The 19305-nt window shown below is 42.5% G+C and overlaps 2 protein-coding genes and 1 non-coding gene across 7 annotated transcripts in view; 1 reads left to right on the plus strand and 2 right to left on the minus strand.

The window, feature by feature from the left end:
• Positions 1 to 19305, minus strand: part of ZMYM3 (zinc finger MYM-type containing 3) — a 72398-nt gene that overhangs the window by 33378 nt on the left and 19715 nt on the right. The window lies entirely within an intron of this gene.
• Positions 214 to 3816, plus strand: ITGB1BP2 (integrin subunit beta 1 binding protein 2). Of its 3 annotated transcripts, XM_019747936.2 has the most exons (11): positions 214 to 422; positions 673 to 722; positions 812 to 868; positions 944 to 1089; positions 1763 to 1857; positions 1961 to 2019; positions 2134 to 2204; positions 2298 to 2397; positions 2647 to 2760; positions 3013 to 3075; positions 3432 to 3816. In XM_019747936.2, exons 1-11 carry the CDS (start codon positions 359 to 361, stop codon positions 3660 to 3662), a joined length of 1050 nt encoding a protein of 349 aa, XP_019603495.2. In that variant the 5' UTR covers positions 214 to 358; the 3' UTR covers positions 3663 to 3816. The 3 variants fall into 3 exon arrangements, with proteins under 3 accessions (XP_019603495.2, XP_019603496.2, XP_019603498.2); XM_019747937.2 differs by lacking the exons at positions 673 to 722; positions 812 to 868 and having other exon boundaries at positions 291 to 422; XM_019747939.2 differs by lacking the exons at positions 214 to 422; positions 673 to 722; positions 812 to 868 and having other exon boundaries at positions 968 to 1103.
• TRNAI-AAU (transfer RNA isoleucine (anticodon AAU)) lies at positions 12252 to 12325 on the minus strand. Its single transcript has one exon. It is a non-coding gene; the product is annotated as a tRNA-Ile (tRNA).

Here is a 19305-nt window from a genome sequence, read left to right on the forward strand (position 1 = left end):
TCATTAAGCTGGGAGGGGTCTCAAAACTGGTATTTGTGAGCAGCTGCTGGTATGTCAGGCTTGGAAAGGACACTGTAAACCTAAAACTGTCGCAGCAGTGCTTCGCTGACCTCACCCAAGTTCCAAGCCCTACTCTGCCGCACGCTTTTTTCTTGAGCCTCAGAGCTAAGTTCTTTCCTATTGGCTGGGAAGGCCAACTGAAGTTCCCTTGCCCATGTTAGGAGGTGTACGCCTCCTGAACTAAAGATAGACACAGCTGGCCCTCCCAGGCAGCTAAAAGCCTTCAGATTGAGAGGTGTTCCACCACTCGCAGCCAGACTCCTTGAAATACCCTTTCAGTAATTCTACTAACACCTCCATGTCTCTACTCTGCCGTAACAAAGGCTGTGGGCAGCACTTTGACCCCAACACCAACCTTCCTGGTGAGTAATCCTGACCTTGCCAGGGGGCTCTGTGGGCGCTAGGGAGGGCTCAGTTGTGGGCAGTCTTATTAGAGAGGAGGAGAGAATGAAATTTAGTCTGCCTGCCCTCATTTAACTCGTCTGGGTGATCTACTCATTTTTGTTTGCATTACACGGAAAAACTGTAAGCATCTAAACGTGGGGAAGAGGTAAGAAGTGATACTTGGTATAGTTATCTTTCCTTCCTTGATCCTTCTACCGGTATCCACAGATTCCTGTTGCTACCACCCTGGGGTCCCAATCTTCCATGATGCACTTAAGGTGAGGTATAGGTGAGGGGGGACAGCAAGAGCATTTTCCAAGGAAATAACACCCAGGACTCTAAGCTGGGCTGGGTCTCTTGTTACCAGGGTTGGTCCTGCTGCCGGAAGCGAACTGTAGATTTCTCTGAGTTCTTAAACATCAAGGTAAATTCTTAACTTCCTTAGATTCTGCACCTAAAGGGATTCTATGTCTAATGCTTCTCTCCTTATCTGTACTAGGGCTGTTCCTTTGGACCACACTGTGCTGAGAAGCTCCCTGAGGTCCCTCAACCTGAGGGCCCCGCTACAAGCACGTCGCTACAGGAGCAGAAACCTCTGACGACCATTCCGAAGTCAGCAGAGACTTTGCGCCGGGAGAGGCCCAAGTAAAGAGCAGGAGGTCCCTGGGTTTTCCTACATTCATGGAGCTTCGTAGGGGCGACGCAAGGGTCACGGGGGCGGGAGCTAGGGAGTAGAGATGTGAGGAGGGCCAGGTGTCAGGGCCTGGCGTAGTTTGTGCCATAGGAGAGCGGTGTCCGGAGAGAATGTTCCTCGCTGTACGGTGCTAGGGGGTGATGGCGTCGCCATTTTGAGGTAATAGACCAGATGGCCCCTCATGAGGGGGATTGTTGGGAATGACTTGATTTTTTTTTTCTTTTTTTTTTGGAAAAGAGCTTTAAAATAAGTATGACATCAAGAGAACGATGTACATAGTAGTCTTGACAGCCAGGAGGATGCAGAGGGGAGAAATTTTGTGGAAATAGTGGGAGCAACAGAAGAAAATCCTATTAGGTTCACAATTAGAGGAAGAGGTCGTGATGCAGTTCTGCAGACAAATACAGTTAGGTTTAGAGCGGCTGAGTAGATGGGCAAGAGAAGCCCTGGGGATTTGCCCAGGCCCGGGGACTTGGGATGTCCACAGAGAAGAAAACTGGCAACGGGGTTGCTACCCAACCTCTGCAATCCCGCCCGACCTTCATCAGACTTCTTCGACTCCATTAGAACTGGCAGGGCTACTGGTTAAGGAGTCAGAACTAAATCACCCCACCCGCACCCCAGGTCAGAGCTGCCTCCAAAGCTGCTTCCGCTAAATATATCCCAAGCCCTGGAAATGGCACTGGAACAGAAGGAATTAGACCAGGGACCGGGCGCAGGTAAGTACGTCCCTAGTAGGAGAAGCTTCGCGGACTGCAATTCAGTCCAAGTGGCAATTGCGTGGAAGCAATAAATCGGTTCCTGACTGTTTCCTTTGCCCAGGACTTGACAGTAGTCTGATCCGGACTGGTTCCAGCTGCCAGAACCCAGGATGTGACGCTGTGAGTTTGTGGAGGCTCAAGCCTGTGGCTGAGGCATGACTGGGTAGGACATGAGGCTGCATGGGGGACACTTGAGAATGACCTGACTCTCCCTATCTCTTTGATCTGTTTTAGGTTTACCAAGGCCCCGAGAGCGATGCTACTCCCTGTACTTATCACCCAGGAGCACCTCGATTCCATGAGGGGTGAGGGAGGGGCCGGGGTGGGCTATGCGACAGTGTTGATTGGTCACAAGAGGGCAAGGGAAAGGCGGTCCCTGAATTACCCTCCTACTGCAGGATGAAGTCTTGGAGCTGTTGCGGCATCCAGACCCTGGATTTTGGGGCATTCCTGGCACAGCCAGGGTGCAGAGTTGGAAGACATGACTGGGGGAAGCAGGTAAGCCCCAACTTCCCTGAACTCTTGATTAGAACCCCATTCCAGAAGTCATTCTCCTCCCTGCACCCCATGGCCAGGCTCTCTATCGGGTCCCTTTCGCGCTCCTTATCCCTCAACAGCCCAGAAGCTTAGCAATATGAGGTAGTGTTCGTCTCTTTGAGCCTGTCTGTCTGTCTGTTCTACACCCACCGTGAGGCCTCGCCCTGGGTTGAGTTCCTTTTTACCACCCACATTTCACATCTTCTCTAGCTAGCAGCGTCCTGCCGTCACGACTGGCACCAGACCGATTCCTTAGTAGTGGTGACTGTGTATGGCCAGATTCCACTTCCTGCGTTCAACTGGGTGAAGGCCAGCCAGACCGAGGTGAGGGGTGTCTGATGCGGGACGGGAGGCTAGCGAATTGGGTGATGTTACAATGTCACATCTAACAGGCACAGCTGCTGTATGCACCTAACATGTAGGCCCCGTAGTCCCGAGGAAGGCAGGCAGAGCTCTCAGGTCACGGTTCTGTGTCGGGCTGACCTGCGGATGCAGGGGCGCGCCTATGGCCCGGCTGTGCCATGACGCATCCTGACTGCTGGGATAGTTACTCTCCCTGCGATTCTTCTCTCTCAGCTTCATGTCCACCTTGTCTTTGACGGTAACCGTGTGTTCCAAGCACAGATGAAGCTCTGGGGGGTAAGTGAAGATAAGGGGGCATGGGAGGGGGAGGCAGGTGAGGTGAAAAGGGCCAGATTGGAATGAGGAGAGGGTGTCTTGAGGGAAGGAGTTGTAGTGGGAAGACGTGGAGGTTTTCTCTTCATTTGCTTTGATAGTCTCTATCTCCCTCTCCCTCTCCCTCCCTTTTCTTCCCTCTCCCCTTTCTTTCCTCTCTCTCCTCCTTACTGTACTGTCTTTTCCTCCATCTTTTCCCCCACATTGCATTTTTTGATTTTCCTCCCTGTCATTCATCGCCTCCCCACCCTGACCCCAATCCCTTCGGTTTCCTCATTTTCTCTTTCTTCTGTGTTCCTCTGTCTTTCCCCCTTCCTCAGGTCATAAACGTGGAACAGAGCTCTGTCTCCCTGATGCCATGTCGGGTTGAAATCTCCCTGGTGAAGGCTGACCCAGGATCCTGGGCCCAGCTGGAGCACCCCAGTGCACTAGCTGAGAAGGCTAAGGCAGGGGTTGGGTTAGAGATGGATGAGGAAGAGTCTGACGATTCAGACGATGATCTGAGCTGGACAGAGGAGGAGGAAGAGGAGGAGGAAACCATGGGGGAATAGTGACGCCAGACAGGCGTGTCTAGACAGGACCCCAGTGACTCTTAGGACCTCAGAGCCCAGGATACGGTTGAGCAGCAGGAAGCTGAAGGAAGGGAGAACAAGTGTCCAAACCCTGCTGTTTTTCCCCTAATAAATCTTGTATTCTGCAGTTTCACATAGTGTCGTTCTCTCACCTCACGAAGACTATATTCACTCCCCCATCTTGTGTGTGTGTGTGTGTGTGTGTGTGTGTGTGTGTGTGAGAGAGAGAGAGAGAGAGAGAGAGAGACATGGTGTGAAAACAAGCATAGTTAATCTATCCTTCATAACCAGCAGGTATGTACTGAGGCCTCACTGTATGCCCAGTTGCGTGTTAGGCGCTTTAGAGAACCCTTCCAGTCTGCTGACAAGTCAAGGTTAATCCACAGGAAATAATCATAAATATAATATAGTTTAACTGAGGACTACATTGAGAAGTCCAGTTTTTAAGGGCTGCAGGAGTTGAGAGAATGGAGAAATCAGTGTGGACTAAAGTAGAAAGGGAAGCTCCATAGAGGAAGTACATTTTTGTACAGCTTTATTGAGATGCGATTTAGCCATTTAAAGTGTAAAATTCTGGGTTTTTTTGGTTTTTTTTTTAAGTATACTCAGGGTTATGCAACCACAATCCATTTTAGAACATTCTCATCTCTCCAGAAAGAAAGCTTGGACCCATTAGCAGGCACCCCCCCATTTCCCTCCAAACGCATAGCCCCGGGCAACCACTAATCTACTTTCTGCCTCTGCATTTACCTACTCTGCACATATCCTGTGTGGTCTTTTGTGACAGGCTTCTTTCACTTAGCATGATGCTTTCAAAGTTCACGCATGTTCTAACATGTATCAGTACTTCACTCCACTTTGTGAGGGGGTGCATTGTGTTGATCCATTCATCAGCTGAGGGACATTTGGGTTGTTTCTACTTTTTGGCTATTACGAATGAACATTCATTTACAAGTTTTTATGCGGACATATGTTTTCATTTATCTTGGATATATACGTACCGTGTTTCCCCGAAAACAAGACCTAGCCAGACAATCAGCTCTAATGCGTCTTTTGGAGCAAAAATTAATGTAAGACCAGGTCTTCCAGTAATTTTTGCTCCAAAAGACGCATTAGAGCTGATTGTCTGGCTAGGTCTTATTTTCAGGGAAACCAGGTAGGAGTGGAATGGCTGGTTCAGGTACTAACTTTAACCTTTTGAGGAACTGCCAGACTGTTTCCCAAAGAGGCCGCACCAAGTTCCATACCCACCAGCTGTTCCAGTGTCTCTACAGCCGCAGTAACGCGTGTCCTTTTCCCTGTAGCCCTCTTAGGGTGTGAAGTAGGATCTCGCTGGGCTTTGATCTGTGTTTCCCTCAGGGCTAAGGACACTGGGCATGTCTGCATGTGCTTATTGGCCATTTGTGTCTATTATTTGGAAAAATGTCTATTCATCACCTTTGCCCATTTGTTTATTAGGGTATTTGTCTTTTTATTGAGTTGTGACTTTTTAAAACATTTTGGAGACAGTCTCTTGTCGGATACATGATTTGCAAATATTTCTTCCCATTGTGTGTGTTGTCGTTCCATTTCCTTGATGGTGTCTTTTGATACACAAAAGTTTTTCATTTTTATACAGTTCAGTTTGTCTATTTTTCCTTCAGTTTCTGGTGCTTTTGAGGTTGTATCCAAGAAACCATTGCCTCTTGCAAGGTTATGAAGATTTGCTCCTATGTATTCTTCCAAGAGTTTTATTTAAGTTGGTGCAAAAGTAATTGCCGTTTTTGCAATTATTTTTAACCTTTTAAGCCGCAATTTCTTTTGCACCAACCTAATAGTTTTAGCTCTTACATTTAGGACTTTGATCCATCTTGAATTAATTTTTGTATGTGACATGGTGGGGGGGGCGGTCCAACTTTACGTTTATGTATATGAATATCCAGTTGTCCCAGCACCATTTTTTGAAAAGACTCTTCTGTCCCCATTGAATGGTCTTGGCACCCTAGTTGAAAATCAATTGACCATAAATGTGAAGGGTCAGAAATACATTTTGAATGGAAATTTGAAGAATGAGAAATTTGGTATGGATGGGTATGGAAGACATGGAGAACCATGGGTTGTTTTACTTTACTTTTTGTGTTTGAATTCTAAAAATAATACATTGTCACTGTAGAAGACTCAGTGCAGAAGTATTGAGAGTGAAAATTAAGTGTTCCTCTTCAGATGCTCTCCAAGTTTAGTCCCTCTGCTGTTTGTGACCACTACTAACGTATAGGAGGGTGTGTTCAAGGGAGGGGACAAAAAAGTGCAGTGCAGATAGATTGGGAGTAGCCCGAAATTCTAGATCAACGATTTTTAACATGATTTAAAAGAGAGTTAAAAGGGCACTATAGGTCTTTTCTTTTTTTAATGTGGATTCTTAATCAGAGGAGACTCTTTTTTGAGTCTCCCTAGAGTCAAATACTCAACAGCATGGCCCAGAATCTGGGCAATTCAAACTCCAAGAAACACGGAACCAGGAAGTTCACCAAACCTCAGATGATCTCAAGTTATTTTCTAGCCCCTGTTCCTATTAGTTCAGACTCAAGGAACAGAAAGTTGCATTGGGAGGTAGGGGGAGATGGGGGTGGGAGAAGGGGCAGCGAAGGTGAGGATCATAGCATAGTGTGGCTGAGAATCTGGAGGTGGAGGTAAGATTAGGGGGTCCTAGGGGATGAGTCCAGGGATCCTTCCCAGATCAAAGGTAAAGGGACCTCCTGGACCTCCAGGAAAGTGAACAATTCTCACTCGGATCTCTGCTCTCATTCTGTGGATTTGAAGTACAAAGAAACTTTCGCCCTTGAATGGAACCCTTTCGGATGCTTTCGATGTCATTTTTCTGTGGGTGAGTTGACATCCATAGGGGCTCTGGTGGACACTGAAAGTTATGGGGACGCATAAAATGCATATAGATAAGTGCATCAAGTGCACTAATCTTAAATGTACAACTTTTTTCTGTCTTATCAAAATCAGCGGACCAGCAACTACCCAGAAATCCTGGAGAGGATGGAGGTGAGGAATCAAAAAGTTCAAGTAACCCTTGATGTAAATGAACTTGATCTATACAATTTCAAATGTACAGCATTAATAGTAGTATACCGGCTCATTTTAAATAGCCCAAAGCCTAAAATGTAAGAAAGTTTCAAGCAGGGGTATAACAATAACAATAACCATAGCTACCATTTCTGATACAAACTAACCTGCCAGGCAATATGCTAAATGCTTTGCGCAAATTATATAATTTATCCCAATTTCCCACCATGAAATCTACATATTTGTTCACATGAGCACAAATCCTCTCCCTACCTCCTTTTCCACTTCTCATTTTTTCCTACTGGGCTTTGTATCCTATCCCCTCACACCTTCCCAGAAACCTTACACTATTAATTGTCCTTCCTCTTTCCTATTATTCAGTCTTTCCCTCTCAGATTTTTTTCATTGGCATTTAAATATACGCAAGTATCTTTTTCCAAAAACAGTTTCCCCCGAGTTCACATCCCTCTCTAGCTACTACTTAATTTAACTCCCTTCTCTCCTTTATAACTAAACTTCTTGAAATAACTACTCCTTTCCATTTCCTTCTTTCTCATCCCTTGACAACACACTTCAATCTGACTTCCAACCCCTCACTCTGTGGTGATAAGGTCATCACTGGCCACCGAGTCACTGAGTCCAATGGATACTTTTAGTCCTCATCTTGCTTGATCACTCAAGCCACAGTGGACACCCACGATGCTTTCTTCCTTGAACTACATTTCATACTTCGGCTTCTATGATCCATCGCTCCTCTTGGTTGTCCTCTGACATCTCTGGTCATTCCTCTCAGTCTCCTTTCCAGGCTCCTCCTTTTCTCCCCAGCCATTCAATGATGAAATTCCTCAGGACTCAGCCCTAGGCTTGCTCTCCTTGGACATGTAACTCTCTTCTAGACACTGTCATTTATGCCCATGACTTCCAATACCACCCACATGCAGATGAAACTTAAAAACAATCTCAGAAAACTTACCACTCACACATTTTTGTCTCTAGGCCCTCTCTTTCCTTTGAGGTCCATATCTGTGTACTACAGTAGTGACAGGTAACATGTATTTGGAACAGTGTCTGGCATAGAGTAAGTACTATGTAAGTGTTTGCTGTTGTCAGTACTCCTACTATATCTCTTCACCAAAAGCTTTCACCTCAGCCTATTAGGAAAGTTTTGTTTTTCTTTCTTAGGAGGGACACATCTCCAATATCCAATTCTATAATGCTTGAGTAAGAAATGAGGATTTTCTTGACAGTCACATTGTGCTCGTCTATAAAGTGAGCACATATTTATCCTAACATTGCATCAGCTTCGGGGATATTCACCTGCTGAGGGCAAACAGTACCATGTACCACTGGGCTAGGTGCTTTCACCCACATTATTTGACTTCATCTGCACATCTGCTCTGTGAAGTTGGTAGTTCTCCATTTTTATAGATGAGGAAACCAAGGCTCAAAGAAGGAAATAGCTTGCTGAAGGTCACATGGCTACTGATTAAAATCTTGGTCACTGCCAAGAGCCGTCCTAGAGCCATTTGAGAACATCCCAAACCTAAGGACCCCACTGGGATCTGAGAAGAGGAACTTGACACCACACCCCTCTAGCCTCGCAGAGTCCTGGTGACAAGCCTGTCTGGAAACCAGCGAGGCCCTTGGCTGATCACAATACCTCGCAGTGACAGAACGCTTTGCACACAACATGTGCCTGATCACGTCCTCTCTAACCTCAGTGAGCCTCCTGGTTACTGTACCTTTCTCTTCATCCGGATCAGTAGTTCTCCCAGTCACCAGATTCAGTGTTCCTGTCTCTGGGACCCCTGCCTTCACATCCTCTTTCTTCCTGTCTGCTCCCAGAGTCCCAGAACACTGCTAGAAGGAGAACCCAGCAGACCAGTATGAATTCATGCTGTCTAATTTCAACTTGGCCCTCGCAGCTGCTCAGCAACCCTTCCACTTGTCTCGTACATTCCCTGGCACTGGCCCCACGGAGGCTGTTCCACACCTTCCTCTTTCTCCTCCAACTACAAATTCCAATCTCCCTGCTTTTATTTCTACAGATGTTGGATTACGTACTTTCATCAGATTAACTGTCCCTCCTGCAACAAATCAATACTATCTTTCTCCCTTCCAGCTCTGTCCTCTGGCCATCCAGTTCCATTCCCTTCCTGGGAAAGCGATCAATGATCTCTTATTTATCCTTTCAGAAAAATTTTATGACTCTACAAGCAAAAATATGGAACAGAGGGAACTTGCACTGGTTGTGAACGATAAGTGGGACTTAGATGGGGGAGTGAAAGGAGATGACATTCCAAGAGGAGGAAATACCCTGGGCCAAAGCACAGAGGTGGGAATGAACAAGATATATTTAGAAAAGAGGGTAGAGCAAGTAAGAGTAATCCCCTGGGAAATAATCCCAGATGCTGCTCAAGTGCCACCTCTCCTTGTCCAGTTCTGACTTCGGCCCGACCGCTCCTCCCCCGCCCATCCCGCGCCACACCAGCAGAGGGGAAATCTGACACTGCATGGCCCCTCACCCGTCCTATCTCGCCTGGCCTTCTGTTACTATTTATTGAGCTTTGACCCCAACCATCTGTTTCAGTCCTGATAAAGAGGTCCTAGTTCCCTCCTGACTGACTCTCCAAGCCAGAATCCTTCCACTTCTTTGGTCCCATGGACAATTTCCTCACACCACTGAAAACAGGACAATGAAATCGAAGATGCATTGTATAGATATTATTGATTTTACCAATATATACCACAAACAGAGGTCAAGGAGACATGTAAACTATACAACGGAAATGTAATCAGCAAAACCCAGACTGTGTGAAACTACTGAAAAACAATCTGATTTCCTCAACAAAAAATTGTAAGGAAAGGAAGAGATGAAGGGGAACCTTTAGTTTTAAAGTGACATATAATACATATCCACCAATCACAATGTGTGGACTTTGGAGGCTGATTCAAACTAAAAAGCTATAAAAAAATTCTTTGGACATTTATGAAACGATGGCAAATTTAAACACTCAGACTTGGTATTTGATGATATTAAGGGATTATTGCTTGTTTATTTTATATATGCTAATGGTATTACAGCAGGCATTTTTTAATACAAAGATGCTTTTAAAGATACATACTGAAATATTAGTATGTATATTAAACCACAATACATATGTATATTAAACCAATATATTAAACCACAATTACTTTTGCACCAACCTAATATTTAGGTATGGAATGATGTCACATCTGGGATTTGCTCCAAAACAATATGGGAGGGAGAAACAGATGAAACAAGAGTACCCAAGAGATGATGCCAGTTGAAGCTGAGTGGTAAATGGGGATCCATTATACTATCCTGTCTACTTTTGTACATTTTAAGTTCCCCATAAAACAGTTTTAAAACAGTGTTACTCAGTTGCCATGCATCTGATGAAAGTATGTGTATTGGTCTGAAGGAGTGGAACAGGAGCTGGAATCTGAGAAGAGGAAGGTGTGGAACAGCCTCCGTGGGGCCAGTGCCAGGGAATGTACGAGACAAGTGGAAGGGTTGCTGAGCAGCTGCGAGGGCCAAGTTGAAATTAGACAGCATGAATTCATACTGGTCTGCTGGGTTCTCCTTCTAGCAGTGTTCTGGGACTCTGGGAGCAGACAGGAAGAAAGAGGATGTGGAGGCAGGGGTCCCAGAGACAGGAACACTGAATCTGGTGACTGGGAGAACTACTGATCCGGATGAAGAGAAAGGTAAGTAACCAGGAGGCTCACTGAGGTTAGAGAGGACGTGATCAGGCACATGTTGTGTGCAAAGCGTTCTGTCACTGCGAGGTATTGTGATCAGCCAAGGGCCTCACTGGTTTCCAGACAGGCTTGTCACCAGGACTCTGCGAGGCTAGAGGGGTGTGGTGTCAAGTTCCTCTTCTCAGATCCCAGTGGGGTCCTTAGGTTTGGGATGTTCTCAAATGGCTCTAGGACGGCTCTTGGCAGTGACCAAGGTTTTAGGCAGGTGGAATGCACCACTGAAACTGGAGCTTCTGCAAGAGGCATGGTGTAAGGAGTCATTAAAACATTAACAAAACTACTCTTTATTGAGCCTTTACTATGATCCAAGCACTGTAATATATGCGCGCACATATATATAATCTGTTCTCTCAGTCTCTATTATATATATACTGGGGGTGCCAAAAAAATGTATACAAGTGGACACTGGTCAACGTTACTCAAGCTGTAGTTTGCTGTAATCAGAAGTGTCTGGATGCTGATGGGAACCACTTTGAGCACGTCTTGTAGTTGCAGAAGTCACATGTGACTTGTATTCATCTTTTGTTACTGGTATATATTATTACAATCTTAATACAGTTTTCCTTCTTAAAATGTGTATACATTTTTTTGGCGCTCTCCACACACACACGGTGCCAAAAAAACGAATACACAATGGAAAAAACTATTAATTATAATAATAGATACTGATAAGAAAAGATGGATACAAGTCACGTTTGACTTCTGCAATTACAAGAGGTGCTCAAAGTGGTTACCATCAGCGTAATTTTAATACAGTTTTTTCCTTTCTTAAAATGTTTTTAGATTTTTTTTTTGGCACCCTCTATATATCTCAAATGAGAATACATATCCTCATTTAATTTTCACAACAATATTAAAAGCATCATTATTTTTTTTAATAGATGAGGAAACTGAAGCTCAGGGAGGTCACATAATTTTCTGTAGGTCACATAGCTATCAAGTGTCAGAGCTGGGACTCAAAATCAGGGTTGACTACAAAGCCTGTGCTCTTTGATGTTCAGCAAACACTCCCCTCCATTAAATAAATCTTATTTTGCAATGACATCTGTTATAAAATTATAGATACATTTCCACCAGAAAGAATTATCCACTGAATTGTAAGCTTTTGGTGAGTAAGGAGTTCACTGACCTGGGTGGAAGTGCTGTTTGGAGGCAGTGAGAGCAGCTGGACAACTGCAGTGGTTCAGGGGAGAAGATGAGACCCCAGACTAATTTGGGGTGGTAGTAAGAATGGAGGAGACAGTAATGGACTTCAGAGATATGTCTTAGTTCAGTCTGCTAGAACAAAGTACCATGGACTGGGTGGTTTATACACAACAGAAATTGACTTCTTACAGTTTTTGGAAGCTAAAATTCCAAGAGCTAGGCGCCAGCATGGTTGAGATCTGGTGAGGGCCCTCTGCCAGGTGGAGAGCAGAAGCAGTACACTCTGTCATGACTTATAAGGGCACTAATCCCCTTCGTGACCTCGTCTAGTCCTAATGGCCCACCAAAGGCTACACCTCCTAATACCATCACGTTGGGGGATAGGGTTTCAACATATGCATTTTAGGTGGCTACATTTAGTCTCTAACAAGACAGTTCCACAGGCAGGAGTGAAAGTAACATGGCTGTGCTGGTCTTCCGTGTTCCCTGAACTAAATGCAGCTTGCTCCTTCCTCAGTGACTCTATATTTGTTGTTTTTATTTATTTATTTATTTATTTATTTTTAAGAAGGATGCAGCTCATAGTGGCCCATGCAGGGATCGAACCAGCAACCTTGGTGTTATTAGCACCACGCTCTAACCAACTGAGCTAACTGGCCGCCTCTAGTGCCTCTGTATCGATCCCCGCCTGAAATAGTCTTCCTGCAGGTCTCTGAATACCTGGCTCCTTCTTGTCATTTATTTCTCAGCTCAAACATCACCTCTCATGATAGGGAACCAAATTATTACCTTGAAAATTCAGCAAAAAGGGGAGAGAACCAAGCAAATTCCTGCCTTTTCGAGATGAACGGGGAAACAGAAGAGTAGGATGAGGGGACATGACTTTTTACAAAACTATTTCAATGAATGAAAAGATATAATAAAGTTAGAATATCACCACTTTGCAACTCTCGGTAAATAGATATAGACACTAAAGCATCAATAGCTTCTAAGATTATATAGAGAAACATCAAACATTATGTCCATCCTATGGTCATACCAAAGGGATGGAGCCCGAGTTTGATTTAGTCTTTGGATCCAGCTGCCAGTTTGCAGGAAATAACTGAGAAACCAACTGCATGACGTCTGTGCAATTAGCAAAACCCAGGGTGAGAAAATGCTTGAGTTCTTCCACACACAAAAAAAAAAATCACCTCTCAGAGAGGCCTTTCTTGACCATCCTTTAAATTAGTGCCTACTGCCCACGTTACTAACACAGCACCCTGTTTGGTTCTCCCAGAGCCCTTACCCTTATGTGAGGCTCTTACATAAGAAGCAACGTAGCGTGACAGTTAAGAGGACAAACTATTATAACATTGGCTGCCCAGGTTCAAATCTTGACTCCTCCACTTACTAGCTATAGATATGACCTTAAACTACTCAAGGGCTATGAGCCTCAGTTTCCCCAACTATAAAATGGGATTAAAGACAGTGCCTATATCCTAGGGTCATTCATATTAAGTGAGTTCACGTATCTGAAGAGCTTAGTATGCACCTGGTATAGGATAAACATTATGAAAGTGTTACCAATATTATTGCATAATGATTTTGACCTGTACATTATTTCTCCCTTTCACTACAATGTAAGTCCGTCTTTCTGCCCTGTTCCCAGCACCTAACACTGCCCAGCGCATTCATAATATGGGCTCAAGAAATACTTGTTGAGTGAAGGGTCTGAATTAGGGTGGCAAAGAATAGAGAGGAAACAGCCGTGTATGGTATTACTTAACAAGAAGGGAAAAACCCTTGGGCTTGCTGATTTTCCCCCACCCCGATACGGGAGGGAAGGGTGTAAGACGACTACTCCAAGGCTTCAAGCTTAAGGGACAGTACTATCTGAACATTCTGATAATGACTTTTATTTTAGATATAAGCTTGAAATGGTGGCAAAACATATGGAAATGCTACCGGGGAGTTAACTAAATGCAGAATCGAAGTTCAGGAGAAAAGTCAGCACTAAAGATAGATTTGAGTATCATCTGCATCAATGTGACACTTATTCAACTCTCTGATTGAGCATCTGTCCTCTTTAAAAACCAGACACTTGTAGAAGTGAATAGAATGGAAAACAAAATATTTGAACCCTTAAATTTATTCTTCAGAGGAAGTCACTGTAAGCAGTTTGGTGTGTATCGTACACATTTTCTATGCATTTGCAAACATATTGGCATATGACATGTAGAGATATAGTAAAAGTCTGAGCGGATACCTACATACGCTCGTACACATGGAAAAGTCTGTTTTCTTTTTGGCCAATTGGAATCATTCTGTAATATTTTTTTTCTGTAACTTAATCGTTAAGCATATCACCTTATCGTCCTTGAAGACATTTCCATGTTAGTATGTATAGATCTCAAAAAAAAATGTACAGCTCTGACATTCTTTGTGCTGTACAGTACTTTATCATATGGATATGCCATAACTGATTTAATTGTTCCCCTACTGATGAACACTTAGGTTTCCAATTTTTATTACAAATTATGCAGAAATGAAAATCGCTGTATCTTTGAATATTTGTGCTAATATTTCTTGATAGAGTCAATAGAAGGGGGGGTTGCTGGAAAGAAAGGATGCATTCTTACCTATCTAAAATGTTAACAGATATTGCTCAATTTTCCTCCACAAAGGCCACTGCAATTTACATGGCAACCCAACAGTGTATGAGGTACCAGTTTACCCAATACCCTCATCAATACTTTATCAATTTAAAAACTTTTTTACCACCTACATGTGCAAATAATGGTATTTCATTTTTATTTTGCATTTCCTGATTACAGGAAAGGGTAAGATTTTTTTTTACCAAATATTCATGTACAAACTTTCAATTAAACTCTTCTTTTCAGTCTCGTGTGTCATGCCAATCCTCTGCTGTACCTGGTATCTTGGGTCCTGGAGCTTTCCACAGTTTTAGTGGTAAAATGGCCCCTTCTCATCTGTATCCTTCTCTGCACTAGAGCAACGTTTCTCCCCAGCTACTATTTCAGCTACCATTTTCTAAGTGGCTTTCCTGCATCTAGAGAACCCCTGCAACTTTTTGTCTTTTGGGATTTATACATAATTTATGTATTATTTTCAGTGTATTTTTCATGATGTCTCAGAAGAGATTTGAAATGCTGTATTTAAATTCCCATATGTAACTGCCTCTCTATTCAATTCCATTGATCTATTTGTGTATTCTTGAACCATATCACAGCTTTACAGAATAATTTTATATCTGGTAGGCAGATCTTCCCTCATGTCTCTCTTTTAGAAGTTTCTTGGCTCTTTCTGTATATTCTTCCAGATGAAATTCAGAACCAGCTTGTCGAGTACTCCCACCCTATCCCCCAAATCCCAATGAGATTGTTACAGGAATTTATAGTTATTTGAAATTCTTTTCAATTATGAAACTTCTCATTCAGGAATATTGTACATCTATCCATTTCTCCTATCTTCATACTTGTAGCCTTTGGTAATATTTTGTATTTTAACGTAAATGCTTGTTAGGTTTATTCTAAATTGTTAGGTTTATTCCCATCTTTTTTTTTTCTTCACTACTGTGAATGGGATCTTTCTTCTCCATTTGGATAACTGGATCTTGTTTTTCTATAGAGAGTTATTGATTTAAAACCTAAACTCTTCTGTTTAATTTTCATACTCTTAGATTATCTATGTATCACATACAAACAAGGCCATTTTATGACTCTTCCCTTACAACATTTGTAACTTTTATCTTCTTTTGTCTTAATGTTTTGACTAGAACCTGCAGAGCACTGCTGAGTAAGTGCTTAAGTGTCCAATAGTTGTAAAAACAGGTGACCGTTTTTTACTTCTGACTTGAAGGTGAATGCCACTAGTAGGTCACTATTTGATGATCACAGCTGTTTTCTATATTCTCTTTAGCACGTTATAAAATTCTCTTATTCCTAGCCTACTGAGAAAATATTTTTAAGGTACTACAAACACAAGGTAAAAAATTCAAATAGTTCAAAAGGGTATGTGAAGAGTGGCCCATCTCTATTCCCCAGTTTCCAGGTTCCCTTACTGAGAGGCAATTCCTATCAACAATTTTTATGTGAACTACCATATAAGCAATGCAAATATAAGCATATATGTGAATACGTTATTTTTTATACAAATAGTATAAAATAGTATGAAGCCTGTAACCAGGCTTCAGTGATTATTAACTGATGGCCAATCTCATGTCATTTACTATACCCCTAAGCCCTGCTCCGTCACCCACACACCAAGATTATTCTGAAGCAAACATCAAACATCACAGTATTTCATTTCATTCATAAATATTTTGGTATATATCTAAAATATAAGGACTTTTTCTAAATATTACAAAACCACCACCTCTAGAAAATTATCCATTCTTTAATATCATCAAATGTACCAGTCACTGTTCAAATTTTCCTGATTGTCTCCTGTCTGTGTTTGTTTTAGTTTGCTTGAATCAGGATCCAAATAAGGACTATACACTGCAGTTGGCTGGTGTGGTTCTTAAATCTCTTACTCTAGGTGCTCCTTCCTTCCTTCCTTCCTTCCTATTGAAGAAACCTGGTTGTTTGTCCTATAGTGCTTCCCACAGAGTAGATTTTATTTAGTGCTTGCAGTCCTGTGGTGTTCCTGTACCTTGTGTTTCCCGAAGATTGATTAGATAGATCCAGAGGCCTGATTAGCTTTAGGTCCAGGTTCTATTTTTTTCCTCTTATGGGGGGCAAGGATAAATCATAGGTAGTATCTATACCAAAATATTTATGAATGAAATGAAATGCCGTGATGTTCGATATTTGCTTCTGAATAACCTTGGTGTGGGTGGGGGAGCAGGGGTAAGGGGGTACAGTACTGTTACTTCCATAAATAGACAATCTCTTGTTCCTTTTGAGATCTTCTCTTTGATGTTCTCAAGTTTCAGTACAGTGTGTCCGGATGGAGATTTCTTTGTTTTCTTTTTCCTGCTTGGGATTCCTGAATCTTGAAGACTGGCCTGTTTCATCAACTCTCAGCTGCTTTCTCTTCCAGTACCACTGCCCCACTGTTTTCTCTCTTCTTCCCCTGAACTCCAGTGAGACATCACCTGTAAGCATGAGGCCTGTACAACCAAGGCTGCAGGCCTCCAGGGATCAGATGCCGTGAGAGCACAAGTCGGCTCCAGCACTTGCCCAGTAGACTTATGGCTCTTTACTGTTTCTCTACTTTTCTGCCAGCGCATCGAGTGTGCGCGCGCGTGCACGCACACATGGATGGTGATAGGTAGATCTCCACACACACTTAAACATGTATCTTGCAGTTCATTCCATATCACTAAGTAATTGACCTTACGCCTTTTCATTTTTTAATTTATTGAGGAACAACTTACATTTATTAGGTTGGTGCAAAAGTAACTGCGGTTTAAAAGGTTAAAAGTAATTGCAAAAACTGCAATTACTATTGCACCAACCTAACAGTAAAATGCAGGACTCTTAAGTGTCCATTTTTACATATGTGTACATCTGTGACCTTCCCGTAGGTCAAAATACAGAACATTTCCGGCACCACAAAAGGCTCCTCGTGCCACCCCACTCCCAAAGATTTACCACATTCTGACTTCTAACATCATAGGTTTGTTTTGCCTGTATTTGAATTTCATATAAATGGAACTGTACAGAGTGTGTACTCTTCTGCCTCTGACTTCTTTCATTCAACACTGTCTGTGAGCTTCATCTGTGTTGTTGAAGATATCAATAGCTCTTTTACATTGCTGTATAGAATTCTAGCTTCTTAAATTTAACTTCTGTTTTATGTATATGTTATAATTTAGTTAACTAATCTGCTGTTGATGGATATTTAAATGGTTTTCAGTCTTTCGTTACTACAAACACTACTGCAGTACATATGTTTATTTTTTGTTTTAAATTACAATTGACATTCAAAATTATATTAGTTTCAGGTGTACGGCATAGTGGTTAGACATTTATATAATTTATACATTGATCCCAGGGCATATGTTTGTTTAGGCACCTTTGCCAATATACATAAGCGTACCAGTAGGATAAAAATCCTAGCTGTCTAAGTGCTACGTGCAAGATTAGATACTGCCAAATTGCCTCCCAAAGAGGGTGTATTAATTTATACACCACACACAATATATACGAAGGCCTGTTTCCCAACATTCTTGCTGACTATTAACAAATATTTTTATGTCTGACAATGTGATGTGTTAAAAATAGAAACCTACAATTAATAAATACTTTTGTTAACTAAAAATATATACACGGTAAAAAAAATTCAGGCAATATAAAAAGATATACAATGAAAGTTATATGCTACCCCTACTCCTATACCCTAGTTTCCTTGGCTCCCTTTCCAGAGACCACCACTATTGTGAGTATCTTCCAGATCTATTCTATACAAATCATGGATATGCAAGTATAAATGGGTGTGTATGTGTGTGTGCACATGTGTTTGATATCTCCATCTAGTCTGGTTTACTGATGAGAATGGAAGTTTACTTTCCTTTTTTTCATTTAAATATATTTATATCTATATATCTATCTTTTCTCCCTTTTTGTCACACATGGTAGCAGGTTGTTCACTCTGCTTTTTTCACTTACTGTATCTTTGCAACTGTGTCATGTCAATACATTTAGGAGCTGCCTTACTCTTTCTTGTGGCTACATCACAATTTATTGAACAGTCCCAGCCATTTCGGTTGTTTCCAATATCCTGTTATCACAGTCTCCTTGAACATACGTGATTGTATACACGTGCCATTGTATTTGTAGGATAAAGTATTAAAAGTACAGTTCTAGGTCAAAGTATACCATGGCTGACGGGATTCCCTGCCACCCATGCATTCCTGCCTTCCCCACTTGTAGCAGTCATAAAGTTTGAAAGGGTTGAATTGATCTCCCCCTCGGCTTTTGGCAGGATGCACCACCCGCATAACCCAATGGGGTACCCCATCCCCCATGCCTCAGTGATTGGTTTAGGCAGCCCAGGCCTCAGCCAATAATGGACACCATTGTCCTGTCAAGGGGATTGTTCAGGAATGGGCCAGTGCCCAAATTCAAGTTAATGAAACGTTAGAGGATGTGTGTTGAAGTATTTGGGGGAAGAGGGTTTTGTTTGTTTGTTTTTGTTCTTTGCTCTTTTGATAGAGACAACAGAAGCCAGCTTTGTCTCTTCTTTTGGCCAGTGTGGTGTGGCTGATGTAAAGCCCTCAAATGCTGTAGCCCTTTTGCTACCAAGAAGGGAGTCAAATTTACGATGAAGCTCATACTGGAAGGCTGAACTGACAGATGGGAGGAAATTAGGCCTTTGGTGATATTGTTGATCCATGGAATCAAACCAACTGCAAAGCCTGCTCATCCCCTGGGATTTGCAGCTGTATGAACCAATAAATCCTCTTTATTGTTTAAGCCTATTGGAGCTGGGTTTTCAGTTACTAATAAGAAAGGCATATGTACTTTTAAAAATTTTTGATAAGTTGCCTTCCAAAAGTTATACTAATTTACAATCCAACAAAAAAACATGAGACTGCCTATTTCTCCACAACCTGGCCAAAACAATGTATTATCAAAGTTTCTGATATTGCCATTTTTATAGGAAAAGAGTGGTATCTCATTATATTTTA

This window comes from Rhinolophus sinicus, chromosome X, assembly GCF_036562045.2.
Source record: "Rhinolophus sinicus isolate RSC01 chromosome X, ASM3656204v1, whole genome shotgun sequence".
NCBI lineage: Eukaryota > Metazoa > Chordata > Mammalia > Chiroptera > Rhinolophidae > Rhinolophus > Rhinolophus sinicus.

What these genes read in the sequence shown, in the direction of transcription:
- ITGB1BP2 (XM_019747936.2), top strand. Translation starts at nt 359, where the DNA reads ATGTCTCTACTCTGCCGTAACAAAGGCTGTGGGCAGCACTTTGACCCC. An exon ending in TCTTCCATGATGCACTTAAG is followed by an intron (nt 723 to 811) that starts GTGAGGTATAGG and finishes TCTTGTTACCAG; the next exon opens with GGTTGGTCCTGCTGCCGGAA. An exon ending in CACAGATGAAGCTCTGGGGG is followed by an intron (nt 3,076 to 3,431) that starts GTAAGTGAAGAT and finishes CCCCTTCCTCAG; the next exon opens with GTCATAAACGTGGAACAGAG.